Here is a 22,315-nt window from a genome sequence, read left to right on the forward strand (position 1 = left end):
CTAAGATTATACTAATTTCAAATTAACATGCTGTACATAAAAATGCAGAATTCTTTGAGAAGTTCATAGCCCTTTCAGGATCCTTTTTGTTGCTGATTTTTGGCAGCACGGGCTGCAGTGATTTGATATTTGATTTCCCTGCATATATTGTTCTCCAAGCTGAACAGGGATCTGGGAGCATATTGTGCTGCCAGTTTAGGAGTGTTCCGAGGAAATGGGAAGGATCTCTCGTCCTAAACAGTCCTGGTTTATTTATTTTTTATTGGTCTGTTAGCAGATGTTGGAGTAGTTCAGGGCACAATGTAAAACATGTGCTTTTCAAGGGATGCTAAATGGGAAAGTGCACAATGAAAGGAGCAATTGGGAGAGGGTTTGGACCGGGGCACGGGGGGGTTTTGTGGGGTTTTTTTTTTGTGTGGCTGTGGCTGAATTTGGAATTAAAAGAAGTGCTTGATCTTTATATATTGAAATCCTCGGCGTGCGGAGTGACAGCGTGAGCCAGACGAGAAACCCGCGGCCCCATGTGGTGTGAAAAAAGGAACAGCAGTTTAAGTGCTGCAAAGTTGAAAGGGAGCTGAGCTCCTTGTTCTCCCAGTCACGGGAAGAGGCTGTTTTGTGCTGCTGGATTGAAGCGTGGCAGATGTGCCTCAGCCCCACAAAAAGCCCCCGGAGCCGGAGCGCCCCCGGCCCCGTGTCCAGCCCCGCAGGGGAGGAAGGGCCGAGCTCCGAGGAGGCGCTCGGAGATAATCCCGGCAAAGAGCGGAATTCTGCTCCCACCATTCCCCTTAATGCCAGTGGCAGCCCCGTTTGCCAGGCAGCTGAAATGGCCCATTAGCTATCAGGGAAAATTGTCTTTGCTCCTTTCAGCAGATGGAGCAAATATTTTACAAAGCAATTTTACATAGGAAAAACATTTGTGTGGCTGGGTAATGACGGCTGTTTTACATGATGGTACCTTCGCTCCCAACGCCCTTTCCCGGCTCGTGCAAAGGCAAAACTGGCACTTTTTAATTTTAAAATTTGCAGTTAACGACGAAATGCCTGGGCTTTAAATCAGGTGGCAAACTTTAAGTAGATAGAGGGTGTTCGGTGTGTCGCTTCCAAAACCATTTCCATTTTTATAAACTCCTCACACTGTGCTGCTCACTGCTGTAAATTGTGTTTCTGGCCAGCGTGTACCTATCTGAATTAGGGAAAAAAGTATCAAAGCGGTTTAATTTGCAAAATAGGAAATAGTGAAGGATATTTGGACGGTCAGAAGCAGTTACTGGGCTCTCCCACACTTGCTGGTGTCACTGAGGATATCAGAATAAGCTGGGCTGGACCAGTTCCCATCAAGGCAGCTGGAATAAGTTATCCCAGCTCCACTGATCGCAGCAGAAAGGATTTACTTGTAAATGGCAGGAATTGTCATAGTGCCATCCAAGTGGCATAAATTGCCATGGCTTCATTGACTTCAGCAGAGCTGTGGCAGTTTGTATCACTCAGGATCTCTGCTGGTTTCATTCCTCTCTGGCCCACTCAGCTTTACTTATTTGGAGTTACTTTCTTCACTCTATTTGCTTGCAAGGTCTAAATAATTTCCTTTCCATCTGATTTTTAGCTAAAAAGCCCTGGGTCTTTGTCATGCTTTCTCCTGCTCTGCAGCCTCTTTCTGTCCCTAGGTCTTTCTTCCTATTTCTAAGTGTATTTCTTTTTCCTATTTATTTACTTCTTTTCTCTTCTCAACAGGCTTTTCTTTGCTGCCTGATCTGTCTCCAGCAGATTTCCTACCAGTGCCTTCAACATCTGCCACATTTGATCTTAATTTTTTGTTGCAACTGCTATTCTAAGAAAGCCTTTTGAAATTCAGCTTGCAGAAGGGTGAGAAATTATTTTATATTTAGTGGGAAAAAGGTGTATTTTTTTTTCCTCTTTCATACTTGTTCATTGTTATAAAAAGGTGCAAAACCAATCTGGATAATTTAAAGATCTGAAGATTTTTACAAGGCATAAACAGTACTTGGGTTGCTGCTTTTTTACTGGTACTAAGAAGCATCAGCTGAAAGATTTGAACAAATGCTCCCAGTTTCTGTTGAGCCTGTGATCCTGGATTGTTTTGGGCCACACCAAGAGCTAAAACATTGGTAAGCTCTGCTGGAGATACCCTGCAATTTAAATGGAATTAGCCAGCCAAGCACTCCTCCTTTTAAAAGGTTTGACTTCACGAGTCAGTGTTGGATCCAGGCTTGAATTTGCCTACTGAAACTCCCTATAATCAGGATTATTGCCTTTTTAGAGCTTACAGTTGCAAAAAACCTCCAACTGGAATTCCAGGTGCTGATCCTTAAAGAGCAGTTCCCAACTCTGTTTATCCAGGCATTGCTTGTCCAAGGCACTGTCACGTTGGGCTGGAGCTCACAGGGAAGCTTTTCAGATTTGCTTGGATTGGTTATTTCTTTAAAATCCTGTTTGCTTTCTGTCAGGCTGCTTTGGCTGCTCAGATCCTTCCCAGTCACAAGTGCAAGGTGCTGTTGGTGAGATCTTGTGGCTGCCCCATCCCTGTGAGTGTCCAAGGCCAGGTTGGACGGGGCTTGGAGCCACCTGGGCTGGTGGAAGGTGGCTCTGCCCATGGCAGGGGGTGGCACTGGATGATTTCTAAGGTCCCTTCCAACCCAAACCATTCCATGGTTTGGCTCCTGAGCTGAGCACTTTGCACCCAACAGACCTCCTGAGTTCAGCCTGTGTTCAAATCCCCGGGAAATGCTGCTGGACATTGTTTAAGCAACACTGGGCCTGTGGAGGAGGTGCCACAACAGTCTTACCTGTCCAGTGTCCATCATGTGAGCTGAGAGCAGCAGCACAGGAGGTTACTGGAGGTGTAGATGAGGTGAATGGAGTGTGTGTCTCACCAGCAGCCTCCAGCAGTGAGCCAGGTTAGCCAGGCCTTGGGTACACTCCAAAATTTTGAAGTTCTGCTTGATTTTGCACCCAGTTTAGGGAGCTCTCTTCCACCTCTATGTGTGATCCTCCAAAACAACTCTGTCTGAAAGGAGATACAGCTCAGAATGGTTGAAAAGGAGAGTTGTCCCACTGCACCTGCTCTTAGTTTAATGTCACTTACACAAGCTTGGTCACAGCATTCCCAAATGCTTCTACATATCCACCATTTTTTGCCCCCCTGTGATTTATCAAAAGCTTTCAGGCAGCCATTGCACACCTCTGTCTTGGTTTGTTTTTATATTTCTGTTTAAATTGCCCAAAACCCAAAGTCATCAGATCTCAGGGCTGAGGCTGGGAGTGACAGAGGTATCTCTGAAGGCACTGCCAGCTGCAGGCTGATTTGTGGGGCAGCAATTCCCTGACATCCATCATGGCTCACATCCCTCTCCAAAGCCACATTTATTCCCACCAAGTGATGAACCACCTCAGCCTGTGACTTGTTGGCTCAGCAATAATTCAACACAGATACAAACCAAGGCAAGGCCAACTGATATTTGCTCACTGCTCTGCTGTGTCAGTCAGCTGAGCCATCCAAACCCTAAATTCCTTACAGATCATAGGGAAATGAGCAGTGAAAAACCTGAAGGTGGGTAAATTCTGAGCTTGGATCTCACGTTTGATGTGCTCCTTTGTTTTTGCCATGAGGTTGTGCTGCTTAGTGTACTGATATACTGACTTAAACCCATTTTTAACATTTTTTTCTGAGGTGTTTAAAGTCACCAACACACTTTTCTCCTTGTTGTATGAGAGGAGCCCACATAGCCCAGATCAGCATTGTTTTCTAAGCCTTTTAATATTTTTAAGGCATTTTTTTCGTCAATTCCACGTGAGGTAAGGACAGGAATTGTCCCCCATTTGTGACTGGACAGACAGAAAATCCTTTTCCTGGAGTCTCCTTCAGACTGCAGTCAGGAACAAGGGGTATCCATCCTGTGCACAAAGTTGATCCCTAGTTGCCCAGTTGCCCTGCAAGGCTGTGACTGCCCCATCCCTGGAAGTCTTCAAGGCCAGACTGGACAAACTTGGAGCAACCTGGGATAGTGGAAGATATCCCTGCCCTTGGCAGGGGGTGAACAGGATGAGCTTTAAGATCCTTCCAACCCAAACCATCCTGTGATTCTAATCATTGGTCCATCCTCCTCATTCTGGTAAATAAATCCCAGGAAGCTGAGTTTGAATTTGTAGTTTTGGTTACGTCACGCCAGGACAAAGCCCATCTCTTCAAACTCACTGCTCTGGAAAAATAACTTTAATGTTTTATTTCCTCTTCTTAGCTGGCAGCCATAAAGTTTTATCCCCTTCCTCCAGAGCTCAAGATAAAATGGTTGTGGCTTAGGACATTGTCAGGATCAGAGAAGGGTTGGTCATCTGCTGGAGCCCAGGGTGCTGAGGAGAGAGGGTGTAAAACAGAAGCCAAGAGCCCCAGGGGAAGCAGGAGGAGGCTCATGAAGCAGCAAGAAAAGGAGCCTGAAGCAATGGAGTCAAGGTCCTTGCACTTTATATGCTTGTGTACTCTGGGACACTGGGAACAGTAAAAGCAATGTTACTTTCTGTATTTAATGGGGTTGCTTTGTGTGTTTGTGTGTGTGTGTGAACAAAGAATTTAAAACCAGGAAAAAAGCTGGTTTAGTTATGGAATGACTAATCAAATTCTGCCAAAGACAGAGGCACATGCACACTTGGGAATTTGGTGCAGATAGTTTACAGAGTGGAAAAGGTTATTTATTTAACTAAGGAGTGTTTGGGTTGATATAAGAGCTTAACCACAGAACTAGTACAACTATTGCTGGCACATGTGACTATTTCAATATGCTGCCTCAAAATACAAGCAATGCAGAAGTTATTGACTGCTGCTATTGATCCCAAGCAGTTACCAAGTACTTGGCATTTTCACTTGCCAGATCCAATTATTGATATAAATTATAATGCAAGAGCTGCTGTGCTGAGGGGGGGATTGCCTCTCAGAGAAGGACACCTTCCTGCAGGAAGGAAGAGGAGTAAGCACAAAAATTAAAAAAGGCTTCCTGACTGTGGGTAAACAGTAACCACATTTTTTTTTTTTTTTAGCCTGTTGGAGGCCTGGTTTTTAATCACCCCACAAGCAGTTTTCATTTCTGTAGTAAAATTGCTTGTGGTTCTATTTAATTTGTTTCTGCAGGAGCTGGCTTTGGTGAGGATCTCCCAGGAGCTGCCGGGCCTTTTAGCACAGCACGTACAGCCAGTCAATGAGAAACGATTCCCTACATGGGAAAAATTCCTCCAAACATTCCTCACTCAAGGTAAATAAGACTGCAAAGTCGCTGGGAAGTGTTATAAGGAGTAATTATACCATATTGTATGCCATATTCTTGTTAATCTCGGGCCCATTTAAATATTTATCTCCTTTTATTTCTCCATTATGCTTCAAATGTTCATTTACCAATGAATTATAGGCCACTGTTCTATCATTCACATGTCCTATCCAAGCTTTGAACTTATATTAATCCTGGATTACCTTTCTCACATGATTCTGAATCCATAAGCACCAATTCCTTTATCCTTGGGCACTGTACTAAAGGCTGGTTGGGAAAGGGCTTTAGGGAATTCCAGCAGAAAGAGAATATTTCAGATATAAATTTCATGCACTTCTTTATCTGTGGAAGAGACAAGAATGAGTCAAAGCTTTGAAAGTATTTTTAGTTAACACATCTAGTACCAATTTCATTACACAGTAGTTCATCCTGACTAAAGGAACTCTGGCATCATGTGCAATAAAAAGGGAAATCCAGAATGCCAAGTGGGTTTCTTTGTGATTTTCCTGTGGAAAACCATGCTGGAAGTTTTCAAATCCACACCAAATTCTTCATGTGGATGAATACCACAGGGCAGACTCTTATCTGAGACCATCCTATGGATGGGGGTCTCCAGGATTAGTTCACAGCAGGAGACACCACTTCCCCCAAGATCCCAACATTGTATTTCCCAGCTGTTCTGGGCCTGGTGTTTAGCTGGATTCACTCACACTACTCCAGAACATGTTTCTCCAGATATGGGATATATCCAGCTGGGAAGTGGAACTGAAAAGCCACTGGTTGAACTCTACAGTGCAGTGGTGGATGAGGTGTCTCCTTTCTCCTCCAAGAGATCCACTGGAGCTCTGCTGCTCCCCTTCCATTCATTTCCTTGCTGTATCCCTGCAGTGCCTGAGCACAGAAGGAGCTGGTGCCTTGTGGATCTGCTCCCAAGTTCATAGAATCATAGAATCAGCTGGGTTGGAAGGGACCTCCAAGGTCAAGTCCAACCCTTGATCCAACCCTGCCGTGGTTCCCAGCCCATGGCACTGATGCCACATCCAGTCTTATCCTAAAAACCTCCAGGGATGGAGAATCCACCACTTCCCTGGGCAGCCCATTCCAATGTCTGATCACCCTCTCTGCAAAGAAATTCTTTCTAATATCCATCCTAACCCTCCCCTGGCACAGCTGAAGACCCAGCCCTCTTGTCTTACTGATCATTGCCTGGGAGAAGAGCCCAACCCCCCCCCGGCTCCCCCCTCCTGTCAGGGAGTTGCAGAGAGTGAAGAGGTCTCCCCTGAGCCTCCTCTTCTCCAGGCTGAGCCCCCCCAGCTCCCTCAGCCTCTCCTCACAGCACTTGTGCTCCAGTCCCTTCCCCAGCCTCGTTGCTCTCCTCTGGACCTGCTCCAGGACCTCCATGTCCTTCCTGAGCTGAGGGCCCAGAGCTGGACACAGCACTCCAGGGGTGGCCTCACCAGCGCTGAGTCCAGGGGCAGAATCACTTCCTTGGACCTGTTGGCCACACTGTTCCTGATCCAGGCCAGGATCCATTGGCCTTCTTGGCCACCTGGGCACACTCTGGCTCCTGTTCAGCTGTTCCATTTCTTCCCAGGTGGAGTGATCGAAGCCTTCCCACCCTCCAGCACCGTCACTACCCTGACGGTGGATCTGCTGATAGAGCCAACAGGAGAGATGAGGATCGTGTCCTCTGGGGACCAGCTCCACGCTGAGGGGCCCTTCAGATCCTCTGGGAGCTCCATCCCACAGCGCTCCGTGGATCCAGCGGTTCTCAACTCGCTCTGCTGGAGAATCGGGGACACCTGTAGATCTAAAGGGGTGCTTGGCTACTTCTCCATTGACTTCGTGGCTTTCACCCATCCCCAAACCATGGAGCAGCAGGTGAGTTACCTCACACTGTTCCCTGAGATCAAGGAATGTCAGTTTTCCTGTGGAATTCCAACCAGGAGAAAGCTTTGCCCTTTGCAGCAAACTGTATTTCCAGGCTTTTGGATGGGAGGGAGAACGTGGGTGCTCTAAAAACAGCATAACATTTAGACCTGGTGCATCTCCTTGTTTTTCACTCTCCTGACATTGTTTTGTTTTTCACTCCTCTGGCACTGTTTTCTTCTAGAATCTTCAGTGAGGACCCTCAGTGTTGTGACTGTAAAAGGGAACATCCCTGTATTTAAAGGCTGGGGGGGGAATAGGTGGATTTTGAGGAGGTGGGGTGGCTGTTTCTCCCAGGGGTCTGAAAACCACTTGTGTGGGGTGAGAAAAGGCTTTGAACACAAGGGTTGTATTTAAACCCAAAGAGTTACATGTGGTACCTATTGGCAAAAGCAGTGCTGTGACAATTATATCCAGTTTAAGCTCAGAGAAGGCTTAAAATCAGGATTTTGGTAACTAAAACCACTGTAGGGTGACTGTGGTGAACCAGAGAATTGGAATGATCATAGAATCCTGGAATGAGTTGGGTTGGAAGGGACCTTTAAGCCCATTTCATTCCACCCCCTTTCACTGTCCCAGGTTGCTCCAAGTTCATCCAACCTGGCCTTGGACACTTCCAGGGATCCAGGGGCAGCCACAGCTTCTCTGTGCCAGTGCCACACCACCCTTAGAGTAGTTTGTTGGCTCTGGAATACAGATCCCAGTCACATTGGACTCCCAAAGTGTGTTTAGGCACACATTGTAATTAGAACTGCAGATAAGCCATATTGGACAACTTCCATGGAAAGTTGCTTTGGAAAGATAAAGGGATGACTTCCTTCACCCACAGAAGTCCAGGGAGTTGTGCCACTTGTTTCCCTCAAGCCAGGAGTTCACTGAAACCCAGGAATGCTTCCTAGATTATTGAAGTTATGACATTTCCTGGCATGAACAAGGACATATTAAATCAGTCAGTGTTTCTTGTGGCCTCTTAGAATTCCTGTCTGCCCTGTCTTGGTTTTCTTCCCTTGTTTTCAGTTGATTCTACCTTACTATCTCCTATGTTTGTCAGCATGTACCACAACTTTAGCACAGGTTTTTAAATTTAACTAGATGTAGAGGCAATTAATGAGGCCATCTGTCTTGTGAGAGGGAGATCACACAAAAGATTGTGTTCCTGAAAGCACTATTTTTTTGGCAAACAAGAAATCCTATTAAACTCTCTGATTTCACAAGTGCCCACTTTAATGCAGTAGCTGGAAGGCTCAGATGCATTTCCTGGAAGTACAAGATACTTAGGAATTCTTTCCAAGTGTATTTTACAGAAAATATCAACCTTTGGAGCACTGGGAGCAAAGGGACTCTGTGGTGGATAAGGGACAATGTGTGTTGTCAAACACAACTCAGTGGGAAGGCAGAGCCTTGGCTGCCCTGAGCACCCCAGCAGGGATCCAGGGGGCAGAGAAATGGTGTGGAGACTCCACACAATTCCCTGTTTGCCTCAGGAATCTGCTTCTATCTCAGCTAAAAGCATCTGTGTCTTGTTCCCGAGGGAAGGGAGGTGGAGACACGCTGTTTTCAAGGGGAAGAAGTGGAGGAGGAGAAGAATTAGGTGCATAACTTGGACTGAATCACTTCTGAGTCTCACTCTATTTTCCCAAATTGATTATTCAGAGCAAGGCCTTGACCCCTCAGAGTGAAATCCTGCCCAGTGTTGAGTGTCTGCTGCTCAGACCCCAACTTGTCAAGGAGCCCACTTAATGGAGTGGGACTGCTGGAATGCATAACCTTCCTTACATCCACAGTTCTGTGGACAGATAATTTGGAGAAACAGGGTCCTCAGCCACCTTTTCCATGGATCTGATGGCTTTTACACAGTCCCAACCCTTGGTAGGAGTAGTGAGGGAACGTTGGATAAGCAGCTGAGGTTGGACACATTCACGACGTGTCTGAAGGTCTCTCCAGACAGTGGAGCATTTTCTAGGTGTTATTTTCAAACAAGAGCCACAGTGTTTCCATGAACCATCTTCCAGTCTTATATTGAGCAGGAAAGAGGAGTTCTAGAGCCCTGGAAGTGAAGTTTTTGGGCAGCACCAGCCCATCCCAGCAGCTGCCACGAGATGGCAGCCGGACAAGGGCCTCCCTGCCAGCGCTGCCGGAATCATCCATTCTCCTGCAAATGCTCCAAGTCATGAAAGCAGCTCTCCCTTCAACACCCAGGTTGCATTATAATATCTTAGAATTGACATTTTTACAGTATCACCCAACCACTTCTTTAAAAGCAGCACTTGGGCTCTTTACAACAACACAAACATCGGTACCAGGCACAGAGAAAACAGTTAAACTGGGGGAAGAAAAGCTGTCATTTAGTAGCTCCTTAAGAATTTATGTTTCCTTCTCGAGTTTGTGTTTTAAAGCTGAAGCATTTTGATGGAAGCTGTAAAGAATTCCAGTATAATTGTGGCTTTATTCACTGGAGGTGTCTTTGCCATGAAGTGCAGGCTCCTGAGCTGTGCTCACTGGAGGAGTCTCCTGGCAGCCTTTGTGACAGGGAGCAATTCCAGGACAAACAGCCAGCAACTCTTGCAGGACATATTTCTAACTGATTTTTTTTTCTAGTGGTGGGATTCTGGGAAGTCCTAATCTGTGCTTTCCTTAGCTTGACCTAAAACCACTCTTAAGTCAATCTAAAAATCTTAACTACTCCCTCTACCTTTGAACTTTGATTTGTGGTTTGATAATCAAATGTCAGTTCTAGATTTTACAAATGAGCTCTGTTCCAGTTTAATTTCTGAACAGAAGTGTCCTGAAAATCCCCAAATTTGAGGTGAAAGCTCCTTGTGTTATGCTAATTTTCCATGCAATCCTATCAGGATGTGACACTGACAGTCATAAACACCCACGTGCCCTGATTGTATGTTCTCAGGAAATGAGGATGGACTCAATAATCTGTTTGTTAATCTGTAGGATTGTATCATTCTTTACTTAAACTTGACCTTTGCCCAGGCCTTCCTCCAACAGCTCCTTATTTACTGGAGGAGATGATAATTTATCTGGTTATTAACTACCTGACCTCCTCAGACATTGCTTTATGCACTATGGAAATATATTCATGAAATAATAAATAAAAACCCAGGCACAAAACACCAGAGCTCAGATTTTCAAGGCATTCTAGGAGCTCTGGACACCCATTTTTATTACTTCAGAGGAAAACTTGTTGCAATCCAATAGATGTTACTAGAAAGCTACACTTAAAAGAACAGCCCAAACTAGTAAGTAGATCTGATGTGGTTGTGCTTCATTATATGTGGCCCTAATGCTGATTATTTCTCACAGAGAAATAAAAATAAGAGAGGGGAGAGTCAAATACACCAAAATCCTCAGCAAACAACACTTACTGGTGAGAAGAAATCAGGAAGTCATCAACTAATAGAGTCCCCCTAATTAGAATTCCTCAGACAAAAATATCAAGGATTCTGGTGCTCTTTGTTCTATTACAGTTAATTTTAGGTCCTTAAACTCAAGGGACACCAGTATGGTCAAGATGTGATATAATGAGCTGCCCCTTTCCCTTTGGGAATATGGATGGATATATTACTGGTGGAAGGTGCCAGGCTGACAGAGCCAGCAGGCAGATTCCCACTGCTAATTCCAGAACCAGGAGCAGCACAGGGAGCTGCAGAGCCTTTGTCTTCACAGCTCAGGCCTGGCCCAACTTCCAGCCTTGCTCAGAACTACCAAAAATGTTGCCTGTGGTTTTCCAAAGAGCATTTGTGACTTCAGGAACTGCAGTGTGGCTTGGAAATTGTTCCATTAAAGAATTCAGTCGGCTAGTTACTAATTATCTCTCATTTGAACTAAGAAAATGGGGAAAATTATCCCTAAAAATAAAGGCAGACCCCTTGCCCAGGCCAGCCCTGTGTGTTTCCCTTGTCTGGAGCAGCACAAAGGGGATTTAAAGGGCACTTCTGGGTTTCCATGGCAAAAGGGAATCCCCTGCTAGGATAAAGCTGGAATCTTGTGCCATCTGATCCTTCTTCCTTTCTGCCCACCTTAGGGATGTTCTGGGACACATCCAGGGCAGGAAGGGACATGGCCACAATATCGTGTTCTCTGACAATCCTGAGCCAGGAAAACAATCCTTGGGGGTGATCCCAGCTGGCACAGAGAAGTGACCATTTGGCTGCTTTAAGTTGCAGCAGGGGTGGTTTATCCCCAGGCTCAGGCCTGGAATGGGAGGAGGTGGACAGGTGGCTTCCAGCCACGTTCTCCTTCCTCCTCCTCGTGCTGCTGGAGCCCTCACCTTGTATTAAAAATGCAAAATATCTGATGACTTTATGCAGAATGTAACCACGATTGAAGCTTAAAGGAGGTGTTCAGGGCTCTCCTTTGTTTGAGTAACAACAGGGGAAGGGATGGACACCTTTCATCCACCCTGTAGATCCAAACCCCTAATTTCACAGGCAGCAGCACGAGGGTGGTTGGTCTGAGATGGGGAAGCCACATCTGAAGCGATTAGCTGAGTAAACAGAAACTCCTTAAAATAGCATTTGGGTGATACCAGGATCTGCAGCAGAAAACTTGCCTCGCTAAAACCTTTTTCTCCTCTTTTTTGGGCAAGCTGGGCCATCCCCTGGAGCAGGGGATCCGAGAGCACTTCTGTCCTTCCCAGAGCAGCAACTGGGAAGGTGCCAGTGGGCACTGGAGCCAGGCTGGCATGCTGGGGCTTTGTTTAGATGGATGTGAAATGCACCACACGAGTAATTAATGGCTCTCCTCTCTACATCTGAAATTAAAACAATGTCACTTGTATTTTAATTGTAGTTACTGACAACAAGGGATTTGTTGAGTAACTCTTGCACGACGGACGTGCTGCCCCACGCTTGGTGTGCTTTGTCTGAATCCCTGGGAGGGTGCAATGAATTTATTTAGTGCTAATGGCTGGTTAGGTTTGCCAGGCTGCTTTTTTTAATGCTTTACCTGCTGTTAAATGCTCACCCCGTTCCCTAAATGTTGCCAGATGCACTTCAGTCACAGGGACATCTTTGATTAACTTTTTTTACAGCCCACCTTCAGCCCAGCTTGTCTTCTGCAGCTCTGTTTGGGCCTCAACAAATCCTCCAAGGTGTGAATTTTGAGGTCAGAGCAATGCAGGTGTAAGATCAGGGTCTGAATTAGGAGCACCCAGTTCCCTTTGAGCTGGACAGTCCTCAGGTATCCGAGATTTCCAAGAGTCCCTGGTCCCCTCATGCAGCTCTGCCACCTCCTCCTGGGGGCAAAGTTTTAACTGGGAATCTGAAACCCAGCTCAAATAAGATCAAAGAAACACTGAAACAGACTTGTTGATAGTATTTATGATAATATTTATCAAAATTAATGTAACACTCCTGTAATCTGACTAGTTTATAACTATGATTTGACTCCTTGAAAAGGCTGCCACATACTGGAAAAGTACAAATCGACGGGAAAGTTCCTCCCTGTCTCTCAGGAGTGATGATAAACAATAAATTATTGAAGAAAATTAAACTTTATAATTGGGGAACATTCCCTATTACTGAGCAAAGGCAGCCATTAGCATCCTATTTGCATCTGGTACCGTGCAGCAGGAAATATTTAAGTTGACAAATAGGATATTTAATACAGCAACAGATACTTGGCAGTTGGATATTAACAACTGTTACTGGGGTGATTTATTCCCCATTATCCAAAGGGCATTACTGTGTGCATATGATTCCGAAATTAACTCCGGTTTTCTAAGAGGCCTTGGCTGCCTGACCCCTTAATATCCTTATAATGATGCCATTTACCATTCAAGGGCTTAGTCAAGTTGTTCACTGGGAGATTTGTTTTAAGGGGTCCACTGGAGGGCAGATCTTGGTGTGTGGGAACATTTCTCACCGGCACAGGAGCCACAAGGATTTTTTTTTAAGTGGGAAAAACTCACCGGGAAAACCAAGGTCAGGTTATTGGGGAAGAGGAGCCTTGCAGAAGGAGTTCATGGTACTTCCCCCTGCCTCATAAATCCTGCCTGAAAAATTATTTCTACAGTTAGAGAAGAGTTCTGATTGTTCCTAGTTGGAAGTGGTTTGTAGAACCATGAAATCCTGGAATGGTTTGGGTGGGAAGGGACCTTAAAGCTCATCCCATCCCATCCCCTGCCGTGGGCAGGGACACCTTCCACTAGCCCAGGCTGCTCCAACCTGGCTTTGGACACTTCCAGGGATCCAGGGGCAGCCACAGCTTCTCTGGGCAACCTGGGCCAGGGCCTGCCCACCCTCACAGCCAGGAATTCCTTCCCAATATCCCATCTCTCCCTGCCCTCTGGCAGTGGGAAGCCATTCCCCCTTGTCCTGTCCCTCCATCCCTTGTCCCCAGTCCCTCTCCAGCTCTCCTGGAGCCCCTTTAGGCCCTGCAAGGGGCTCTCAGCTCTCCCTGGAGCCTCCTCTTCTCCAGGCTGAACAAGCTGTGCCAGGGCCTCCCCACCCTCCCAGGGGAGATTCCTTCCCAACATCTTTATCACCTCCAACTGCCCCAGGAAGGCAGAACCAGGAACACCAACAAGCAGGACAATAAAAGCAGAGATGTTCCTTCCCAATTGCTGAGTTTTACCCTTCTTCTTCTCCTTAACTCCCTTTAATGCACCTCTTTGTTTGGATCAGGTGTGGGCAACAGACCTTGACCTTTGCTACAGTGACCAGCTGGCCCTGACCCAGCTCCTGTTGTACGTGACAGATGGAAACGTGGATTGTGGCTCCAGCCCCCTTGAAGCACCTCTTGGGTCACAAGCAGTGAAAAGCCAATGGATTCAGCGTGAGGGGACAAAACCTGTAAGCACTGAGATGTTCACAAGTAAAATTATTCATGGAAACTCCCCCTAAGTTACAATCTGTCCCAGAGAGCTGTTCTAGAGGAGCTCAATTTGCTCCTCTCTGCTCCTCTTGGATTTTCCAAGGTTAATAAATTAATGGGGTAACATCAGAGTAGAAATGAAAGTTTCTGGATTTATGGGTCCCCAATTATTCATCCTTTGCTCTCGGGGATATTGGTTTGTGGTGGTAACTGTGGTAACTCACTTTTAAATATTTCAGGTAGCTTTCAAGTTGTAAAAAAAGTGGTAATTTATGTGTTGCATAAATTAGGTGCATAAAAGAGGTGAAGCACTGCCCTGACTGTAGGAATAACTTCAAAGCAGTCTAGAAGAAGTCTGAGCAGTGATTTGGGATTGGGAGTTGGAGCAGGGAAGTTTTGTACTTGCCTGCACAGACCTGAGGGTGAAACAATCCCATCCTGGAATGTTCCAGGCCAGGCTGGACAGGGCTTGGAGCAACCTGGACTAGTGGGAGGTGTCCCTGCCCATGGCCTGAGATGAGCTTTAAGGTCCCTTCCAACCCAAACCATTCCAGGATTTAATGAAAAGGGAAGGAAGGTCTTTTCTGAAGTCACAGCATAAGAAACGTGTCCCTGTGTACACTGACACAGAGATCCCAAACAGCTGCTGTTTGACGTGTTTTGACAGAAGATTCACAGCTCCCTTTTTTCCATCCATAGAGGAGGAATGTAGCACCATTCCAAAAATGTCATGGAGCTGTGATTTAGAGGTTAATGAGCTCTTGATCTATTGTTCTTGTCAAACAACCACTTTTAGTTGGAGAGAAGTAAATTAGATATGATTAGTCCCAGTAGTCCAAGTTTTAGAAATGAAAAGTAATCAAGTAGCAACTTTTTTTTAATTAAAATTCCATCAGAATTAACATAAATTGTCATTATATCCTTTATTTTTTTCTTCTTTCTGTGTTTCTGAGATTTTTATCTCCTTAAGAGTTAACTACAAGCCTGCAGTCTCCCAGGAAAACAGAAAAAGAAACAAACCAAGAGACAAATGTTTTTACAGCACATGATCTGTAATGAATGATTAAGTAAAACACTTTGTGTAAAATTATGATGTTAATAATGATTCTGTCCCTTTTAATTTATTAGATATTCTCCATGCTGGTAGGGTTGATTTTGATAAAATGGAGCAGCCCCTGAGTTTGTGTGAGGGTTTTATTTTTAGAAATCCTTCTTTGAAAGAACAAATTTCCTAGATACTGCTGCTCCTGTAATTATGTACAAAACCAATCACTCATTATAGTTAGGATACATTATCTTCTAGACAGATGAGGCTAAATAAGCAACACATTAATAATTCATCCTGCAGTTCATTATGCATGTGTATGCATGCTTTGTAGCTGAAATAAGCACCTCATCAACCTGATGCCAACCCTTAAACAATAGTTCTGTGTTATTGCAGCCACATTCAAGTTTACGCTTGTTAAACTGCTACTTGGATTATTTTATCAAGCATTCATTTATTTGTGGTCCCCCACTGCAGAGAACAGATTTTGGAAGCTCCTTTTTTAAGTTAATGACTTGAGCAATGGGTGTTATTAATTCTCAGAATATTATAAACATGATTAATTTTCAGGCAGAGATGTATTAGATCAGGATTTCGGCGACGTCAACTTAAATGAGTCAGTGTCAAAACAAGTATCATTGGAGAGAAAATACTGTAAATTAGTGATTCAACATGGAGTGTCCCTGCTCCAAGGGAACAGTCCAGCAGGAAAATAACACCAGGAAAGCCCTGGCTTGGGAGAACAGCTCTGCTCAGGGCTGCTCAGGGCAACAGGCCTAAGCACTGATAAGGGTTTAAACTTGACGCAGCTCTACCTGGATCCAGGGGGGAATGGTTTCCCATTGCCAGATGGGATACTGGGAAGGAATCCTTCCCTGTGAGGGTGGGCAGGCCCTGGCACAGGTTGCCCAGAGAAGCTGTGGCTGCCCCTGGATCCCTGGAAGTGTCCAAGGCCAGGCTGGACAGGACTTGGAGCAACCTGGGCTGGTGGAAGGTGTCCCTGCCCATGGTTGGAACAAGATGAGCTTTAAGATCTCTCTCAACCCATTCTATGATCTCACAGGGCTCAGTGACCATGAAGCTGTGAAAATACCAAAATGTGGTTCCTAAAGAGCAATTCTGTAGATCTGGTCTGGAATACAAGGTTTTATGGATTTACAGGGATTTAAATTTACTGCATGAAAATGTCTGTGTTCAGTAGACACTGTGATGAACAGGAATTCCTCCACACTTATATGAGTTCACTGGCAAAAATCCATTTATCAAAGCATAGAATCACGGAACAGTCTGGGTTGGAAGGGACCTTAAAGCTCATCCTATTCAACCCCCTGCCATGGGCAGGGACACCTTCCACCAGCCCAGGTTGCTCCAAGCCCTGTCCAACCTGGCCTTGGACACTTCCAGGGATCCAGGGGCAGCCACAGCTTCTCTGGGCATCCTGTGCCAGGGCCTCCCCACCCTCCCAGCCAGGAATTCCTTCCCAATCTCCCATCTGAACCTTTCCTCTTTCAGCTTGAGGCCGTTCCCCCTTGTCCTACCACCACGTGCCCTTGTGAAAAGTCAACAATTTCCCATTTAGCTGTTGGGTTCTGGGATAAACTGGTATGAACTGGTCTGGAAATGAGGAATGCTGTGTTGTTGTCTGCAGCCTGCCCCGGTGAGCCCCCGCTGTGCCGTGGCCAGCACTCAGCTCAGGCACTCCAACCTCTCAGGGACCTCCTACAACGTCCTCCTCCAGAGGTGTAAAGCTCGTGGGGTTGGATTTGACCTCCAGGTACGAACGGGGGGAAAAGGAGAAAATGTGATATTTGCTCTGCAGAAGTTTTGTAGGAAATTCCAGTGTGGTACAACCACTTGGAGCAACGTAAATCTCAGGGTTGTGAAGGTTGGAAAAGACCTTTAGGGTCATCAAGTCCAACCATCAACCCAAGAGCACCATGTTCACCATTAAATCATGTCCTCACCTGCCACATCCACACGTTTTTAACACTTCCAGTGTTGGTGGCTCCACCACATCCATGGGCAGCCTGTTCCAATTCTTCACAACCCTTTCCATGAAAAATTCTTTCCTGATATCAAATCTAAATTAGAGATCTAACATCTTCCATGTTGCCAGTGTCAGGCTCGTGATGACCCAGAGCTGAAGAACAATGAAAGTTTGTGTCCCATGTATATCTAAGGTGAAGGACAGGCTTGGAGAACAAGAGAATAAACACATTTTCTTTATCCTTAAACTTAAGTGTGTGTAAGGCTTTTAGGGGTTAACCTGCCTGTTGAGATAAAAATAAGGAGATAATTTTTAAGATACTTTTGACCACTTTTAGTGCTTAGGAATAAAAGTACTTGCTGTTGAATAGACTCTGCTGTAGAGCAATAATCTACTTACACTGAGCATGGATCCCTTACACACAATTCCCAACTAACCCTTTTTAGCTTAGTGTGGATACCTAATGTCCCTGTGCAACACATTTATTACAATTACCATTATTTTAGGAATAAATAAAGCAGCTTTTTTTTATTTAACAGGAAAAACAGGGAACAGTTTTTATCCTGTATGAAGACCAGAAGTGGGACAGACTGGGAATGATGTGAGTAAGGACTGTCCCTTCCCCAGGGTGACAAACAGCTGGATGGGAAGGGAAGGGACAACCTGAACACCATGGCTTGGGGTCACCAACTGTCACCTCCTGCTCAGAAAAGTGTAAGATTGGCCTCTGGGAAAGTTTTAGGAAGACTTTGAGCATTTTAGGAATAAAAGAATTTGAGGAGTGTGCTGAGCCCAAAGGCTGAGGGCACTGCAGGCTCAGGACCTGCTGGAATTGGCTCCAGGAGAGCTGGATTCACTGGCAGGAGCAATGGCTCACATGGATTAGTAGAGGCTTACTTTTTACAGGCAAGATTATTAAAAACCTGACTTCCATGAGGCAAAGAGGGTGAAGTTTAGTGCCTTTTTGTATTGATTTCATAAAGTGCTGAGTGGCACTCAGGGAAGTTAGGAATTCTTTAGACACATGGACCTGCCCCCAAGAGGTCTAAGAAAGCATAATCTGTAAAATTCTACTGTTCACTGGCTGAAAACCCCTCCTCAGAGGGAATTTAGTTAAAGCTTCCTGCCAAAATTGGGATGTTTGAGTGTTTGAAGGATGTTTGAATGAGTGAGGGGCTGAAGTGTTCTGCTCTCAGCCTGTTCTGTATTCCTTTGATGCTGGAGCTGTTCCATTAATGCCCTGGATAACAAAACAGCTTCCTCGAGTGCTGGATGTGCCTGCAAGGACTGTGGAGGGCAGGAATAGAATTCCAAATGATCTCAACAAATTGAAGGAACAATATGTGGGACATAGAATTAGATTTGGTTGGAATCAGGTGCAAGAAATTACATTTAGAGAGGAGGAATAAATATGAGGAACAAGTAGGTTTTCAGGATCTGTGAGTCAAACTGCCTGCAAGCCACAGAGTCAGGATCTTATGGAAAAACTGTGTATCCTGGGAGATGCTGGAAGTTATCCTTTCATTCTGCTGAGAGGGAAGCAGTGAAAATGTTTAGGGTTCTAGAGAATGTGACTGATAAGGAAAGGCTAAAGGAGGAGGAAGAGGCAGAAGTGGGATCTGCCAGCAATCTCCAAGCCTCTGCAAGAAGGAAAAATGTGATTTCCACATCTTTGGTAGTAGGATAAGAAGAAAGGAACTTAACTCACAGCAAGGGAGATTTCTGTAGAGCATCAGAAAAATTCCTGGTGTGAGGGAAGAGAAGAACTAAGGAGGTTGTTGGGTGGGGTCGTTGCTGAGGAGCAGCTGAGACAAACCTCTGTCAGGATGATGGACAGAGCATTGATCCCTCTCCCGGCACTGGGAATGCACTCAATGCATCCTAAAGATTGTTCCCAGGGCTGGGATTCCTCCAGCCTGCCCTGGGCTCCCGGGGAGGAGGGCACTGGTAGCAGCCAAGGGAGGCAGGTTGGTTTAAAGCTGAGATATTTCCGTGCTGTTCTGCTCTCCCATGATGGAGCTGGAAGATACATTTGAATGAAAATCACTAAAAAAGAACTCGTAAAATATCTACATGAGACGTTTAAAAAGTGATTTAGGTATCTGAAAGTGTTCCATAGAACCATCCAAACAGCTGCTGCTGCTGAAAGGTGAGCTCTTTGCTTCCTTCCCAGATCCCAGTTATGGAGCCTCTTCCCTCCTCTCCTGGTACTTTCACACCTCTCCAGGAGCTGATTCAGCTCAGTAACTCAGCAGAAAGCTTTTTTTCTTGGACATAACAATACCTCTTGCATCACCAGCTCGAGTTGGCATTTATTAATGTCTTACCAGAATACTCTCAAGTATCTTTGCCCTGCATCCTGATCTCAGTTTTGCCTGATTTTCAGTGCAATTTCATGGTCTTAATTTGGAAATATTTTCAAGAATTTAAGTTAGGGTTTATAAAACTCTTAATACCTGAAACATCTCTGAGAATTATCTATTTTATGACATCAGAAATCTGTTGTCACTTCCAGTAAATGAGGTACATTAATTCCTCAGTGTAATTCCCTGTTCCACAAGGTCTGTATGTACCACTGGGAAACCAAACCCTCAAAACCTGCAACAATCTGAGAAATGCTGACACTGCTGACATTTCTCTTCCACAAATTCTAGGCTGAAGCAACAGTTCTTCTTAACTATTGTGGGTGTTGAAAGTGTTCTGCTCTCTCAGTCCTAACTCAACAGCAGCCTTTTATTTGGAGAAGCCGAAACCCCTCTGCCTACTTCTGCTTAAGTTGATTAATAAAAATTATTTATTACACAAATCCTTCCTGTCGACAAGTTAAAATGGAGCCTCATCTTTCATATCTCCCTGAAGATTGCCACCTTGTGAGATTGAAAATCCTCATTAAATTCCAGCACCAGGCAGGCACAAATGAGAGGGCGATTGTTTTTAAGCATGTGAAGGGAATCATTGGGAAACTCATTTGTTTGGATATCATTAACAGAACAATCGGAGAGGATCTCCAGGGGGTCCTCCTGACCTTTGCTCGCAATCTCTTCATCATCCATCAAGAAATATCAGCACCTAATATGCAAGGCGAGACCAATTTTAAGGTGAGGTGTTAATTAACTAACGATCCCGGGTAATTTCTGTACAAGGCCTGCAAATACCTCATGCTGGATCATAAACAAGTGCTAAACCATTCCCTTTTCATCGTTAGTGCCGGGTGTTTTACAGTGTCTGGGTCAGTGTAGGCAGCCTCCCACTGAACCTGTTAGTTAAATTTAAGTTTGAAACTTTTGCTTTGAAAAGAGACAAACTCCAGCAGGAAACTATTTGTAATCTAATGCTCCTGAGTGTCCTTTGGAAGAGCAAAGGAGCTGTTGGCACTGCCTCACACAGTTCTGTCACAATTGCCTGCCTGATTTTCAAGGGACACCATCAAGGTAAGAATCTGAAATTAGAAACAAACTTCCCAGTTGATAACAGCTCCTTGGATTATTAACACTGATTTCTTTTAAGCAGCAGCCACCACGTACTTAATCCATTAGTTCCCATCCCTCGATTTCCCAGGTGGATTCTGTTCCCAATTTTCTCGGCTCTTTGTCCTGATCGGTGTGCTGGAGGATGCTCCAGGGTGGAGAGGAGGAAGGAGGACAAAGCAGAGGGGCTGGACAGGCTGGGGCTGTTCCCCCAGGTGTGCCCCCCTCTCCCCCAGAGCTGCTCTGGGCTGACCTCGCTGGAAAAGGAGCCAGGAAAGCAATAATGAATCCAACCCCGTGCCCTGGAACATCACTCCTCACAATGCTGCTTTTTCATTCCAGAGAATTGCTGAGCTTCCCACGGGGAGTCCTTTTGCTGAGCTACATCACCTTTAACTTGATAAAAAGTTTCTGAGATCCTGTCTGTGAGTGTTTTGTGAAAGGTCGAGGGGAGCGGCGTTAGAGATTTATATCTTAAATCACATCACGTAATTTATATCAGTCCTCCCACTCTGACTAGACTTTCCTCTGACAAGCAGAGTGTGAAATGACAGATTTTAGGAAAGACATAATTAAATTTCACAACGTTGCAGAATAAACAACAACAAAAAAATCCCTTTTTTCAATGTGAGAGAGTGAAAAGAAGCCACCGAAGAAAAATCTAAAAGGGAACTTTTCTTCATTTGAGTTAACATATGTGAAATAAAACACCTGTTAGTTAATTAGAAGCACAAATTGTATTTTTATTTACCTGAGCTTTGTACGTATTTACTAATAATTCCCCCAACTGTCCCCAAAGTAACAGTAAATTTAATTGGTGCATCCTGTCCTGTGTAAGTGTCTTTACCTGTTCCAGGCAGGCACTGCCAGCTGGGGCTGCTGGATTTCATTATAATGCCCATTAAATAACTTGTATTCCTTGAATCTCTTGCAGATGGCAATTCAAGATATTGAAGCAATTCTAGGAGTTACAGCAGAAAACAAACTGAAATTGGAAGAAGAGCAACCTTGGGAAGCAGATGCTCTGAAAGAATAGTTAACAGAAAATGTTTAAGTGCCTGATTCCTTATGCTTCTGGAAGTGCTTCCTCATCTGTAAGAACAGGTTTGGTTTTTTCCTCCTGGGTTGGTATTAACTGAGACAGAACATCTCCATCATTTCTGGGTGTGGTGTTTGGAATAGTCCTTCATTCCCCCCAAAAAAACCCTGTTGAAGAGCAGGGAATCATCCTGATGCTCTTTGTGTTCCTGTTGCTGAAGTTCAGTGTCTTGTTTTAAAATCTTATTAATGGGGTCACACTGTCACGAAATCAGAGCAGGAGATCAGACTCCACTGAAAAGAGCCCTGAGACCCCAAATTCCCTTTCCAACAGATTGTGTTCTGAAACAGATTCCTGGCAGGAAAGTAGGGACAGGGTTAAACCTGTTGGAGTGAGTCCAGAGGAGGCACCAAGATGATCAGAGGGATGGAGAAGCTCTGCTGTGAGGAAAGGCTGAGGGAACTGGGATTGTTCAGCCTGGGGAAGGGAAGACTCTGAGGAGACTTAACTGTGGCCTTCCAGGACCTGAAGGAGCTACAGGAAAGATGGGGAGAGACTATTTACAAGGGCCTGGAGGGACAGGACCCAGGGAATGGCTTCCCACTGCCAGAGGGCAGGGATAGGTGGGATATTGGGGAGGAATTGTTGGCTGGGAGGGTGGGGAGGCCCTGGCACAGGATGCCCAGAGAAGCTGTGGCTGCCCCTGGATCCCTGGAAGTGTCCAAGGCCAGGCTGGATGGGGCTTGG

The 22,315-nt window shown here is 45.2% G+C and overlaps 1 protein-coding gene across 10 annotated transcripts in view; it reads left to right on the forward strand.

The window, feature by feature from the left end:
- The window catches only part of IQCH (IQ motif containing H), a 53,163-nt gene extending 31,587 nt beyond the window's left edge, over positions 1-21,576 (forward strand). For 8 of the 10 annotated variants that reach the window (XM_064669290.1, XM_064669281.1, XM_064669283.1 and 5 more), the window contains 7 exons: positions 5,141-5,261; positions 6,868-7,154; positions 13,841-14,008; positions 16,724-16,849; positions 17,602-17,663; positions 20,052-20,160; positions 21,464-21,576. In XM_064669290.1, coding sequence (XP_064525360.1) covers positions 5,141-5,261; positions 6,868-7,154; positions 13,841-14,008; positions 16,724-16,849; positions 17,602-17,663; positions 20,052-20,160; positions 21,464-21,565 — 975 coding nt within the window. In that variant the 3' untranslated portion in view covers positions 21,566-21,576. The remainder of the gene's footprint in view (positions 1-5,140; positions 5,262-6,867; positions 7,155-13,840; positions 14,009-16,723; positions 16,850-17,601; positions 17,664-20,051; positions 20,161-21,463) is intronic. The other 2 variants (XM_064669288.1, XM_064669286.1) reach the window with 2 other exon arrangements.
- Positions 21,577-22,315: the final 739 nt, after the last annotated feature.

The sequence above is a fragment of the Pseudopipra pipra genome, chromosome 12, assembly GCF_036250125.1.
Source record: "Pseudopipra pipra isolate bDixPip1 chromosome 12, bDixPip1.hap1, whole genome shotgun sequence".
In the NCBI taxonomy this organism is placed as follows: domain Eukaryota; kingdom Metazoa; phylum Chordata; class Aves; order Passeriformes; family Pipridae; genus Pseudopipra; species Pseudopipra pipra.